At 48.2% G+C, this 13,044-nt stretch overlaps 3 protein-coding genes across 5 annotated transcripts; 2 read left to right on the forward strand and 1 right to left on the reverse strand.

Moving 5' to 3' along the window:
* The first annotated feature begins 42 nt into the window (after positions 1-42).
* On the forward strand, positions 43-3,621 carry RBM8A (RNA binding motif protein 8A). 2 transcript variants are annotated; one of them, XM_029946744.1, is made up of 6 exons: positions 43-158; positions 438-497; positions 622-699; positions 874-1,010; positions 1,305-1,441; positions 1,529-3,621. In XM_029946744.1, the coding sequence occupies exons 1-6, from the start codon at positions 92-94 to the stop codon at positions 1,572-1,574; spliced, it is 525 nt and encodes a 174-aa protein (XP_029802604.1). In that variant the 5' UTR covers positions 43-91; the 3' UTR covers positions 1,575-3,621. The 2 variants fall into 2 exon arrangements, with proteins under 2 accessions (XP_029802604.1, XP_029802605.1); XM_029946745.1 differs by having other exon boundaries at positions 625-699.
* Positions 1,428-6,628, reverse strand: LOC115298240 (gonadotropin-releasing hormone II receptor). The gene is made up of 3 exons (XM_029946746.1): positions 6,119-6,628; positions 2,929-3,139; positions 1,428-2,449 (listed from the first exon to the last, which is right to left on the reverse strand). The coding sequence occupies exons 1-3, from the start codon at positions 6,626-6,628 to the stop codon at positions 2,040-2,042; spliced, it is 1,131 nt and encodes a 376-aa protein (XP_029802606.1). The 3' UTR covers positions 1,428-2,039.
* Positions 6,629-7,305: 677 nt separating this feature from the next.
* PEX11B (peroxisomal biogenesis factor 11 beta) lies at positions 7,306-12,783 on the forward strand. 2 transcript variants are annotated; one of them, XM_029946742.1, is made up of 4 exons: positions 7,306-7,409; positions 8,205-8,320; positions 8,711-8,912; positions 11,650-12,783. In XM_029946742.1, the coding sequence occupies exons 1-4, from the start codon at positions 7,354-7,356 to the stop codon at positions 12,053-12,055; spliced, it is 780 nt and encodes a 259-aa protein (XP_029802602.1). In that variant the 5' UTR covers positions 7,306-7,353; the 3' UTR covers positions 12,056-12,783. The 2 variants fall into 2 exon arrangements, with proteins under 2 accessions (XP_029802602.1, XP_029802603.1); XM_029946743.1 differs by lacking the exon at positions 7,306-7,409 and adding an exon at positions 7,504-7,594.
* Positions 12,784-13,044: the final 261 nt, after the last annotated feature.

Consider the following 13,044-nt stretch of genomic DNA (forward strand, 5'->3'; position numbering starts at 1 on the left):
TCAACTTGGCTAGCGACCTTTCCCCTACGCGACAGTTTCCCGAGGTGCCTAGTGCCTGAGCGGCACGGGCGAGAGTAAGAAGGGTGGCAAGATGGCGGACGTACTGGATCTTCATGAGGCCGGGGGCGAGGATTTCGCCATGGATGAGGATGGGGACGGTGAGGACAGTGGAGGCGGCTGCGGGAAGCGGGGAAGGTGCGAGAGAAGGGTGTAATAGGATAATAATTTCCCTTCCCGACAGGGAGAATGGGAGTCGGGGAACTGGGTTTCGGTTGGATTGGAGACTGCGCCCCCTTCGGGAGGAAAGGGGGCGGGATCGGGAAGGGAGTGGGACTGAGGGTGGTGGGAGTGCCTTCAGATAGTGTTTTCGGAGAGAGACCATTGTTCTAAATAATTGTTTATCTTTGTTATTCCTTCTTTCACTTTTGGGGCGCCAGAGAGCATCCACAAACTGAAAGAAAAGGCGAAGAAACGGAAGGGCCGCGGCTTTGGCTCCGGTGAGTGTGTGTCTGGAAAATGGGTGTAGAATGGCAACAGCTACGAGTTTCGGGGTCCCCATTCGGACTCCTGGGGAACAGTGGTAGAAGAGATTTCCGGTGATCTCCTGTATGTTCCTTATAGAAGAAGGGTCTCGAGCGCGGATGCGTGAGGATTATGACAGCGTGGAGCAGGATGGCGATGAACCCGGACCACAGCGCTGTAAGTAAAATGGAGCCTGTGTTTGTAGTGAACGATGGACCAGTGAATTAAAACCAAGGAGGAACGCGGTCAGAGATCGCTTCACCAGTCTCTGGAATCCGCACTCGCTCCACTCTTGTGATCTTGCTTGAAGTTTTCCTCTGGTGTGCTCATTCTCTCTCCTGTCCCCAACAGCTGTTGAAGGTTGGATTCTGTTTGTCACCGGAGTACACGAGGAGGCCACTGAAGAAGATATCCATGACAAATTTGCAGAGTATGGAGAAATAAAAAACATCCACCTCAACCTGGACAGGCGTACAGGATACCTGAAGGTATCCTAAATGATAGTCTGTTCTCTTCCCCCATGACCTTTGACAGCATTGGGTAGTTATTCTGTGTGACTGGCCAAGAAATAAAATGAGGTTAGCCATTGATTTTGTTAGATACAGAAGAGACAGACAGAAGCAGACATTTTGTGTATACAGTACAGTTATATGTTGTACACTCGTTGTTTAAAGTTTATATATTTTTCTATTTGAGTATGGGTTTAGATTTGAGGAATAAATTACTCAGTGGTATTTGGGGGAATATGAGGGTTTTGGTCTCTGTTTTCTCATTTGTCCTAGGGGTATACTCTAGTTGAGTATGAAACATACAAGGAGGCCCAGGCTGCTATGGAGGGACTCAATGGCCAGGATTTGATGGGACAGCCGATCAGTGTGGATTGGTGTTTTGTTCGGGGTCCACCCAAGGGCAAGAGGAGGTAAAGTGGAGAGGGCAGACTATCTTGGTGAAGGGAACATAAGGACATAGTAGTATGTTCCTCTGATGGACTCTTCCTTTTCCCTAGAGGTGGCCGAAGACGCAGCAGGAGTCCAGACCGGAGGCGGCGCTGACTCTGTCATCCGGGTGTTCTCTCTGGAAATTCTTTTTGACCATGCAGCCTTGGAGAAGTAGGGCTGGGGTGGAACTCGCCAGGTTTTTCGCCGTGTTTATATTTAACTCTCGCTCTACTTGCTTAGTGGGTTGTGTTTTTTTGGTTTTTTTTTTGAGTTATGAATAAATGTCCCATTTTTGTTTTGTACATTTAAATTATTTTCCTGTTCTAACATTGCAAGCTCTGAAGCACTAGTTATGGTAAAGCAGTGTGAGTCACTGTGGAGATACTTCTGGGGACTCAGTTCTGTGATTTTTTACATCAGATAGAGTCTTCAAGTTTCAGCTAGGGTCAACGTAGAGAACACTGCTCAGGATTTCTTTTTCTTGGGAAGCTAAGAGAGCATGGGCAGAAGTGAGGTGTTCTTGTGATATTAAAGAATAATTGTTCTGTTCCTACATACTCTGTTCTGGGCAAATGCGTGTTATAGGAATGTCTCTATTGTTTCTCCTGCCCCTGCTGCCACATTTGTTTGTACTTCCAGCTGTCTAAGTGCTAGAGTCGCCTGCTGGGGCATTCTCTCAGAACCTTTCTCCCTGGAGGAGTCTATACTAAGTTCTTGGTGCCTTCTCCGGCAGCCAAGGGTAAAGGCCCCATAGAGAAGAGGATCCAGGGGAGCATTGAGGAGACCAAAAAGGAAAAGGATGTGACTGAGGCTGGGAGGGACTTCAGTTAGCATGGTGGGAGAGAACCAGTACCACAGGCCTAGCAGGTAGTAAGGTGTCCAGCAGAGGACGAAGGTCAGCAAGACAAGTAGGGCCAGTCTCAGGGCCCGCACACGAACACGGGAGCGATTGTCTAAGGAGCGGCGGAGGGCAAATTCACCGGCAGAGGCTGGGAAATTAGAAAATAAACTAAAATTCAGAACCACTCAGTTTCTGAGTCGAGTGTAGGGTGAATGGATGAGTGGCAGAGATAGTGAGCTGGAGCTCTCCCAATACAAGGAAGAGAATACGGCAAATAGGAGGTAATGCTGTGAACCGTCTTCCCTTCCCAAACTGGGACTGTATGCCCGCACCCCCCCCCCCCAAGGATTATGACAGACATGCTGGAGAAAAGGTTTTGATTGAGGTGTTGTGTTACATGAAGCTATTAAGTCTTCTTTCTCCTTACTCCTTAACCAGCTCACTCAGCCCCCGAGGAGACTCTCGGGGCTGGTTAGAGTTGAAGGCATTTAGCAAACACTTGCAACATCAGGTGCTAGAGATACAGTTATGAAATCATTTTTGGTGGTGATAGCTATCAGATTTGTAAATGAGACTAGAGGCCATAGTTGTAGGGTATGGATTAGGGCCTGGGGATTGGCGTCTCACCGTGGTTCCCCTTCCTTGTCTGGGACCTGGACACACTGAGGACGATACGGCTGTAGCAGATGGTCATGGCAGTCAGAGGTAGCAGGAAGAGGCAGCAGAAGGTGAAGAGGTTATAGGTGGTCTCTTGCCATCGAGCCTTGAAGCTGCCTTTGGTGACACACTGAGTGAAGGGGACTGGGCCAGCTCGCCGGACCGTGTGGAACAGGAGCAGCTGGAGTGGAATTTGAGGACTATTAGAACAGGTCCCCCCAGCCCCCCTTACCACCCGTCACACTGTCTTCCCAGCATCCTTTGTTCTCTGCAGAGCTGTGCAGTGCTGAGTACTGAATCATCCACGGCGCCATATTTAAAAGGTTCGAAACTTGCAAATCTCTGATCTTCCCTTGGCTGTGGAGCTAGTCATTCGGTTTGCTAACTCCTGGGACTTCAAGAATCTTGTCTTCTCAAGTACCGTTCTAACATCGTACTCTGTAAAAGGGTATTTCTACCACACCAACATTTTTTCACTGAAGTTATTTTTCTGCTGTGTCTAATTCTGTGGAAAAAGAAATTCTGTACAAAATGGGTGCTGCTAAAATTTCAGGCCGTTTTGCAGCCACTAGGTGAAATGACCTTGAGTAACAGGATTATGTACAATAACTATTAACAGTGAAACCATGCTAAGTAATAAAATGTAACATTTTCCAAATGCTATTGGCTGCCCTTCCCCCTTTTTGGTAAACTGCTGAGTTTTCTTATTTGAATCCATAAAGAGTATTTTCCAGTTTAGAGCTTCAGGATTAGTCCCTTGTATCAGCCCTAGACCATTCTTGAATAGCTTTGGGTTATGATCAGCTCCTCTGAGCCAGTCTAGGGGCATGGTTTTTCCCTGTCTTGTGTCCAAATATTTCTGGGGGGATTTGTTTGCTTGTTTTGTACGGTGCCTAGCAAGTTGTAAAAGGGGTTTAAAAACAGGCAAGGGTCCTGTACGGAGTTTGGCCCATAGCCCTACAAGTCTGCCTTTCCCCTATTTTAAACTGACATATTAGTTCTTGAAGGCAGGACTCATATTTTAAATACAACATATGGGTGGCTCAGTCAGTTGAGCGTCCGACTTAGTTCAGGTCATGATCTCACTGTTCATGGGTTTGAGCCCCACGTCAGGCTCTGACAGCTCAGAGCCTGGAGTCTGCTTCAGATTCTGTTCTGTTCTCTCTGCCCCCCCCCCCCCAAAACTAAAAACATTAAAGAAAACACCTACTTTAAAATAAATACATATGGGCACTGCAGAATTTATACAAGAGGATGCTAACTTGAAACCAAATATACCGCTTTTTGCACATGTATCATAATGTTAAGTCAGTTTGCCATTGAACCAAATGGAGACTGCAGTTGTCAGGATGTCTGTTAACAAAGGATGAAACTTCTATTTAGTATCTTGTGGCCCATTGGTTTCAAGTGATTTAGCCAAAGTGATATAGCTAATTAGAAGTAGAGCCTAGACTCAGAAGAAAAGAAAACAGTGCAATAAAAAACTGTGCCTAGGTTTCAGCTCAGGTCATGATCTTGCCGTTCCTGGGATTGAGTCGCCCCTGCCCCATCCGGTTCTGCCCAGACTGCAGAGACTGCTTGGGATTCTCTGTCTGCCCTACTTGTGCTCTATCTCAAAATTTAAAGAACATTAAAAAGGAAAAAAAACAAACCATGATTCTAACTCCCACTCCAAAAATTTGTTTCATATAAACAAGTAATACATTTTATACAGAGGCAACAATGCTGCTTTTTAAAGCTTTGTGTAGCAGAGCTCGTGCTGCAACATACTGTTGGAAGCAATATTTTTTTGCCTTAGAACTATAGTTCACACTAACTTTTGGTAGTTACATTTCTAATATTTGAGGATTGAGGGATCAGATTTTAAATCTGATTCTGTAATGCACTGTCATTCCACAGCCCTTCCCCATGTAATTCTAATCTTGGTCTTCCAAGTTTTGTTCTACCCCTTCCCCTCAGAGGGGGTCTTAGAGGTTTTGGTCTTCATATTTCATTCTTTCCCCCTAGATTTCTAGTTCATTGTCAATATTTGAGATTGATAACTGGTACTCAAGTTCAGATGCTCTGTTTTCTTTCTAGCATTCTTTCTGGTTTTCACAATAAAGCAAAAAACAAATCTGATTATTTCACTCTCCACCTTTTCCTGGGTGCCTCTCCATGCCCCTCAGGATAAAGCACAAGCTTAATATTTGTAATCAGGCTTTCCTTCTCATCCAGGCTCATCACTCACCCATCTTCTAGCCCTCAACTTTGGCTGCAACCACTTTGAATTTCTCTGCCTTCCACCTCCCCACCACTCCTCCTGCTTTATTTAACTTGTCTAACACCTCTCATTTTAGCAAGTCAAAAACAATCCATTTTAATGTGTGTGAGAAGCTTTCCCTGCCTGTCCAAAAGTGGTTCAGGCACCCTTATTGTTCCTTGGCTCTGTGTGCTTACCTTTAGCGTAATGGCCTGACTGCACACTGCACTATAATTGCACACTTGGTTATCTTCTGCACTAGTCTAAGTGTCTTGCTGCTCCGTCCTCGACAGAGCATTCGAGTGTACCTACAGGGAATGCACATTATTTTTTTAATGGATGAGTGAGCATACTACAGAGTTTTACCCAAAGTCCCTGACTTCCTGGTCTTCTTTATAGACCCCCCCATATGTGTTTCATCCCTAGAGTTTTCTGCAACAATCTCCTGATGAAGGTGAGGCTGGGGAGATGCAAAAAAGGTGCAAGCGAAGCATAGTGGAACAGTTGAAGGAGTCCTAGATACAGGGTACAGGAAGTAGGCTCTTATCAGATACAGATCAGCATGCAATGATCTGGTTTAAAAAAAAAAATTTAGTGTTCATTTATTTTTGAGAGAGAGTAGGGGAAGAAGCAGAGAGAGACACACACAGAATCCGAAGCAGGCTCCAGGCTCTGAGCCGTCAGCACAGAGCCTGGTGCTGGGCTCGAATTCACAAACCACAAGATCATGACCCAAGTCAGACACTTGACCGAGTGAGCTACCCAGGCGCCCCAACATGCAGTGATCTTAATTTGCAGAACAGCAGAGACTCTAAGGATTATTGAGCGACCACTGGCCAAGCACAACTCTTGACTCCAGGGTTTCTGTTGTGTGCCCAAATTCCTGTCCAGTCTAGTCTCGAGTCCCAAGTCACTCACCTGGGGCAAGGCAAGCAGGAAACTAAGTCCCCAGGCTGCCCCTAGAAGTTTCCTTCCAGCTGAGCGGGGTCCAAGCGGGCGGAGTACTGCTTCCTGGCGGTCGAGTCCAATGACCACAGGCAGGAAAGCTGCAGCATACATGGCCATTAGCTTCAGGAACATGAGTGTCCGACACGCAATGTCCCCAGCCAGCCATTGAACAGTGATATTCCAGGTGGCATCTAGGGGCATAACCACAAAGGTGACTAGTAAGTCAGCAGCTGCTAAGTGGGCAAAGAGTCGCCGCACAGGAGAGGGGCGGAGTTGGCTGGGTTGTGGCCGAGTCACTGACCACAGCATGGCCAGGTTCCCTCCAGCCGAAGAAACAAACAGTACAATGGTCACTCCCACTCGGACCTTGGCTGCAGCCGAGAAGGTGGGCAGCTCTGAGCCCTCCACCTCTACTCCGGATCCCGCCCAGACCTCCTCCCCCGCTGCTAGTCCCCGAGGGGTGCCGTTGCCTAGAGACATGATGACCTGGAAGGGAAAGGGGTGAGGGGATGGAGAGTGAGTATGAAGAAGTTAGCCCCGTCCGCTGATTCTTCGCCCTTCTTATTAGGATCTGAAGCTGATTATTGCGAATATAGTCCACCAAAGCCTCTGTCTCTGGAGACTCTCCATCCGTATTCTGGAGGTCACCGGCCCAACCGTCAGGGCCCTGCAGGGAACAGGGATCTGGGGCTAGCTTCTACTCCCATAGACTTCTTCTGCCTCTAGAGCCCTGGATTCGGCCGCAGCGCGTGTGTGTGTGTGTGTGTGTGTGTGTGTGTGTGTGTGTGTGTGTGTGTTCGCGTGTGTGTGTTGGGGGTGTTTTGGAAGCACCCCCGGGGAGGGGGAACCCCAGCCCGGCCGCAAAGCGACCTGGCGGCTGCGCCTTCTCGTCCCGCCCCGACTCCTGCAAGCACCGCCCCTGGTCCAGAATATTTAAAGAGGCAGGTGCCTCCAGAGACGTGCCCGGGAAGGAGAAGCCACCCGATAAAAGCACGCTCCGACGGAGACACACACAAAAACACGGCAGCTGTTGACTCGGGATAAACGCTTCCCGTTCTGAAATTCCGCTTCCGCGGCCGGCCCCACTCCCGGTCTTTCCTGACGACGTTTGTCCCTCGCGAGACGCCGTTGGCTCGTCTGGGAGGCGTGACTGGGGGCGGGAAGCGGGGCGGGAGCGCGGCTGCGGAGCCGGGACGGTAGCTGTCATGGACGCCTGGGTTCGCTTCAGTGCCCAGAGCCAGGCCCGGGAACGGCTGTGTAGGTGCGGCCCGAATAGGAACGGGGTGGGGGCAGACGCTGCTCCTCGTGAGGTGGGGTCCGTTCACACTACGGGGGTCAAGAGGGGTCAGCTCGGGCTACGGGGGCCCGGACGGACGGCCAGGAGCTGATTGGAGTGGGCCCGTGAGATGATTCGTTTGTGCTCACCAGAAAGATGGGGAAACTGAGGCACGAGCGGGCCAGCGGGGAGGCCGCTAAGGGTTACCATGTCCACATAAGACCAACACGTTACTCACGGGGCGGTGGTGGAGTGAGGAGCATTCGCCCCTCGATGGAGAGCCTGACTCTGGGACCAGAGCCGAGTGGCTCCAATTCCCTTGTCCCCTCACCCCCGCTGTGATCCGGGAACAACTCCGCCTTCGCCTTGTCTTCCGGTCTCGGTCTCGATCCAGCTAGAGGGCCTTGAAAGGTCCCAGTTCACCTGTTCTGAAGAATAGGCTGACCTGCCTCCCACTCCCATCCGTTATCACTTATGTTCTGACACTGCTGTGCTTGTGGTGGACCCCCTGCTGCCTTCAGAGGCCCTTTCGGACTTCAGCATGGTCCGATCTCTTATTTTCTCAGCCCCAACTGGGGCCCCTCAACCCCTTCTAGTCGCTTTTCCCTTCCCCTGCCCAGGAGGAGAAACGGTAAGATATAGGCAAAAAGAGGAGGAAAGGGAATGGTCTCCAGCTGGGAAAAAGGAAGTCGTTACTTGCCTTTTGGAAGACTTTTTTTTTTTTTTTTGAGGGGTAGGTGAGGGAGGTGTGGACCTTACCTGGCCTGGCCTCTCCTCCAGGGCGGCCCAGTATGCCTGCTCCCTTCTTGGCCACGCGCTACAGAAACACGGGGCCAGCCCTGAGTTACAGAAACAAATTCAGCAACTGGAGAATCATCTGAGCCTAGGAAGAAAGCGTAAGTAACTGTGCTTTTGCTTTTATTACTCCGGCACTCTTGCCATCCCCAGCTGTTCTCCCTGAATCCCTCTTTCCTGTCCTTGACCTTCTCTGCCCATTCTGGCCCCTCCTTTGGCTCTGCACTTAGCTCTGCAGGCTTCCTGATTGGGATAAGAGAATAGGGGTAAGAGACCAATGAAGGATTGGAGAGGATGGGGCAAGTTTGAGAAAACCAGACTGGGACACAAGTTGGTTAAAATTTGAAGAAAAACATTTTTTGAACGGATTTTTTTTAAATTATTTTTTTCTGTCACTTGCTCGATTCTCACCTTCTTCTTTTCTCTTTCTCTGTGTCTTACTCTCTGTTTGCCTCGGCTTCTAAATCCTTCTCCTTGCTAATCCCCACAAGTTCTACGCCTTGGTAACTCGGCAGATGCCCTTGAGTCGGCCAAACGAGCTGTGCACTTGTCAGATGTTGTCCTGAGATTCTGCATCACGGTTAGTCACCTCAATCGAGCTTTGTACTTCGCCTGTGACAATGTCCTGTGGGCTGGAAAATCTGGACTAGCTCCCCGTGTGGATCAGGAGAAGTGGGCCCAGCGTTCATTCAGGTTTGATATCCTTTTCTCCTACACGAGCTTTTGTATTCCGCATACTGCGTGGCTTGCCTTTTTTGAGAGAAAGGTCTTTCAGGGTCTTCCCAGAATATACACATCTTAATCACGTGGCTTCTGATCTTCATTCAGATTTTTAAAAAAATTTTTTTAACTTGTATTTATTGTCGAGAGACACAGACAGAGTGCAAACAGGGGAAGGGTGGAAAGAGAGGGAGACACAGAATCCAAAGCAGGCTCCAGGCTTTGAGCTGTCAGCACAGAGCCCGACGCAGGGGCTCGAACCCACAAACTGTGAGATCATGACCTGAGCATAACTGACTGAACTATCCAGGTGCCCCATTCATTCAGAGTTTAAATGACCAGAGTATAGTGAATGGAGGCAAATGGAAGGCGGATGCTCTCCCATGATGAATGACTAAGATGTTATATTGATTTAATTGTGGTTCTGTCTTTAGATCTTCTGTTTATGCCTTTCACTGCTTTTTCATTCATTCATTCATTCATTCATTCATTCATTCATTCATCCTAAAAATATTTAGGTGGTGCTTACTGTGAAATAAAGCAAAGAGTCAAACAGATATGGTTCCCACTCTCATCATGCTTCTAGTCTGGTGGGGAGAGTCATATTAAAACAAATACCAAACCCAGTATTTGTAGAAATGTACAGAGTATTATGAGATCTGTTAACAAGGGGAGCTGATTTCAACGGAAAGGCTAGGGAAGAACTCTTTGAGAAAGTAATGTTTTAGTTTAGATTTGAAGTCTGAGTAGATGTTATACAAAGCAAGCAGTAGCAGAGAAGACCTTCTCAAACAGAAAAGAGCACATTCTGAGACCTTAAGCCAGGACAGATTTCGTGGAATTAGAGAAATAGAAAGAAAGCCAGCACGATGGACAGCATTGAGGGAAGGGCCTACGTTTGAGCTGGAAATGTATATGGGGGCCAGATCATTCGTGCAAGGCCTCTTAGGCAGTGGTAGGATTTTTTTTTGGTTTAGTTTTGTTTAAATTTTATCCTGAGTACAATGGTGTGACATGATTCAAACTGTTTAAAAAAGATCTCTCTTGCCGCAATGTGGAAAATGGATTGCGATGGGGCAAAAGAGGAGCCGATGCCCTAATATGGCCAAGAAATGATGTTAGCTTGGACTAAGGAGCTGGCTGGTAATGAAGGTGGAGAGAAACACGATTTGGGATTAAAATGATCTGTCTACATACCATTTGTATTTGTTTTTATTTTGTTTCCCTATGGTTCCGTTTGTTGTGTTCTATAATATCAGCATCTTTCCATCTCCATTTGTGTCTTGCTTCTCTCTTCATGTAAATCAGTGATTTATAGCTGTGACGTGGCTTATGGTGTATGAAGGGTGGGAGTAAAGGCCTGCCCCTCTGAAAAGGTGCTATTTAAGCTCAGGCCCGAAGAGCAAGGAAGCACGAGCCACGTGAAGATTTTGGAGGGAGAATATTCCGGATGGATGAGGCAGTATAAAGGTCCTATAGCAGGAACCAGCTTGATGAGATCAGAATACAGAAAGAAACTATATGGTTGGAGCATGGAAAGATACAAGACGGAGTTAGAGGGGTAGGGTCGGACGCTGAGTTCCGAAAGCGTGTCTAAGGTATCTAGAGTTTATCTGAAATGGGATAGAGAGGAACCATGGAGAGTTTGAAGAAGGGGAGTAATGATGTGATTTACTATGTGAAATTAGATGGCTGGGGGCACGGGGCAAGAGTGGCCAGAGAGACCAGTTAAATGTGTAAAGTAGTAGTTCAAGCAAGAGGTGCTGATGGTGGAGACCGTGCTGGCGGAGGGTCAGGGAGAGAGATGGGATTGGATTCAGGATGTGTTTTAAGGTAGGGCCAGTATATTGAGCATAATGGATTAAAAATAAAAAATATAGACTGTTTGGTGTTTGTTTGTTTTTTAAGTAATCTCTATGCCCAACATAGGGCCGAAACTGATGACCCCAAGATCAAGAGTTGTATGCTCTACTGATCTGAGCCAGCCGGGTGCCCCATAGACTGCTCTGGAATTGATAAATGTGATAACACATTTAGCAAGTTGCTGAACAGCTCTGGTCCTCTATTTTTGTTGTTGTTGTTTTTAACAGAAGGATGGGATTTAAAAGATCTATAATGTGTCTGAGTTTCTGAAACAACTGAAGCTTGTTCTCCCAAAACATTTGCATTTTTATAGTTCATGTTGAATGTGGGTATGCTAATGGGTTGCCAAGTGGGCAAGTGAAATTTGAGGTTGAGTTTGGACGGTTTGATGATGCTCATGATTTTAAGCCAGGATCTTAAGGTACCCATAAACACTGATTAGTTATAGAAAGCTGGGAAGACATTCTTTTTTTTTTTAATTTTTTAAAATGTTTTATTCATTTTTGAGAGAGAGAGAGACAGCATGAGCAGGGGAGGGTCAGAGAGAGACACACACAGAACCTGAAGACAGGCTCCAGACTCTGAGCTAGCTGTCAGCACAGAGCCCGACATGGGGCTCGAACCCACGAACCGCGAGATCTGACCTGAGTCGAAGCTGGACGCCCAACCAACTGAGCCACCCAAGCACCCCGGGAAGGCATTCTTAATAGTGGCTAGTAGCCCTTACTGATGGTGTCCGAATATATAATCTCTTTGCATTATGGGGGAAAAATGTTTACCCGTTCTGTTTGATGGGCTTGGTAGCCATTGTATGCCCTTCCTGACTCTTCTGGCCTGTGTCTCCCAGGTACTATCTGTTTTCCCTCATCATGAACTTGAGCCGCGATGCCTATGAGATTCGCCTGCTGATGGAACAGGAGTCTTCAGCTTGTAGCCGGCGACTGAAGGGTGCTGGAAGAGGAACCCCAGGAGGAAATGAAAATGCAGGCGCTGGGGGTCCAGCGACTCCAGGAGGAGGCTTGCCTCATCTGGCTCTCAGGCTTCAGCTCCGGGTCCTACTCTTGGCTCGGGTCCTTCGAGGCCATCCCCCTCTTCTGCTGGATGTGGTCAGAAATGCCTGTGATCTCTTCATTCCACTGGACAAGCTAGGCCTCTGGCGCTGCGGCCCTGGGGTTGTGGGCCTTTGTGGCCTTGTGTCCTCCATCTTGTCTCTTCTTACCCTCATCTACCCGTGGCTGAGACTCAAGCCCTGAGGTTCTGGTACAGGATTAGGAGAGGATCTGACTGGGTGAGATGGATCTTAGATCATGCCCAATATTCCCACCTCCTGCTAACTCTACTCCTTGGTGAAAGTGGAAATCCCAGGATCTAGGGGTAGAGAGAAGAGCTTTGGGGAAGGTGAGGAGAGGAGAGGTAACTTGTGACGTCAGCGCGGTGATTCTGATGCTCAGATCTTCTGGGGCCTTTGTTTCTTCCTCCTTCGTTGCAATGTCTGTGTCTCTCTTGACCCCTTTTACTCTGTCTCTTCTAAGTCTATTTGAGATTCCATCTCTACACCTTTTTTTTTTTTTTCACTTTCTCCATTGGCTGTCCTAGGAATTTTAAGCATCTGACTTGTGGCAGATTTTATTCCTTTCGAATGCCACCAGAGCATAATTTTAAAGACTCTTGTTCCAGGGGACTCTCCCCCTCACTCACCAGAGGTGGTTCAGCGGGTCTTCCTTGATGTCTACCTCACCAGCCTCCCTCCTGCCTCGGCCCTGCCCGCTGCTCACAGCCGAAGATTTCTGCTCACCCTTTTAGTTCAGGGCCTTGCTCCCCAGCCTGTTCCCGCCCGTTCTTCGCCTGTGCACAATGATGCTACGTGTGGCATCTTGCTGTAAATACTGTACAGAAGTTCCATGTAAATAACTGTGGCCTGTGCCCACGATGGGGAGCCAGCCTCCCGGGTCAGCACATTAAACATCGGTTTGCTCCTCGATATGTGTGGTCTGGTCCTGTGTGTTCTAGGCTCCCGAAGCCTCGAATTCCTGTCACTGTGGTTGGGGGTTTCTGTGGGCTAGGCTGCCGCCATCATCCCCCGGATGTTCACGGAGCATCTACGTTGCGCCGGGCATAGTTCTGGGATCAAATATCAAGTCTTTGTGCTAGTTTTGCAAAGCACTTAGCATACCAGTTCCTCGTTCCTGGTCCCTCCAGAAGCTGCAAATACCACAAGGGCAACGTGGGCTGAGCCACAGAT

The sequence above is a fragment of the Suricata suricatta genome, chromosome 8, assembly GCF_006229205.1.
Source record: "Suricata suricatta isolate VVHF042 chromosome 8, meerkat_22Aug2017_6uvM2_HiC, whole genome shotgun sequence".
Lineage (NCBI taxonomy): Eukaryota > Metazoa > Chordata > Mammalia > Carnivora > Herpestidae > Suricata > Suricata suricatta.

What these genes read in the sequence shown, in the direction of transcription:
- RBM8A (XM_029946744.1), top strand. Translation starts at nt 92, where the DNA reads ATGGCGGACGTACTGGATCTTCATGAGGCCGGGGGCGAGGATTTCGCC. An exon ending in TGAACCCGGACCACAGCGCT is followed by an intron (nt 700 to 873) that starts GTAAGTAAAATG and finishes TGTCCCCAACAG; the next exon opens with CTGTTGAAGGTTGGATTCTG. An exon ending in GGCGTACAGGATACCTGAAG is followed by an intron (nt 1,011 to 1,304) that starts GTATCCTAAATG and finishes CATTTGTCCTAG; the next exon opens with GGGTATACTCTAGTTGAGTA.
- LOC115298240 (XM_029946746.1), bottom strand. Translation starts at nt 6,628, where the DNA reads ATGTCTCTAGGCAACGGCACCCCTCGGGGACTAGCAGCGGGGGAGGAG. An exon ending in TCCTGCTTGCCTTGCCCCAG is followed by an intron (nt 3,140 to 6,118) that starts GTGAGTGACTTG and finishes ATTCCACTCCAG; the next exon opens with CTGCTCCTGTTCCACACGGT. An exon ending in GACAAGGAAGGGGAACCACG is followed by an intron (nt 2,450 to 2,928) that starts GTGAGACGCCAA and finishes CTAATTTCCCAG; the next exon opens with CCTCTGCCGGTGAATTTGCC.
- PEX11B (XM_029946742.1), top strand. Translation starts at nt 7,354, where the DNA reads ATGGACGCCTGGGTTCGCTTCAGTGCCCAGAGCCAGGCCCGGGAACGG. An exon ending in GCCCGGGAACGGCTGTGTAG is followed by an intron (nt 7,410 to 8,204) that starts GTGCGGCCCGAA and finishes CCTCTCCTCCAG; the next exon opens with GGCGGCCCAGTATGCCTGCT. An exon ending in TGGGCCCAGCGTTCATTCAG is followed by an intron (nt 8,913 to 11,649) that starts GTTTGATATCCT and finishes TGTGTCTCCCAG; the next exon opens with GTACTATCTGTTTTCCCTCA.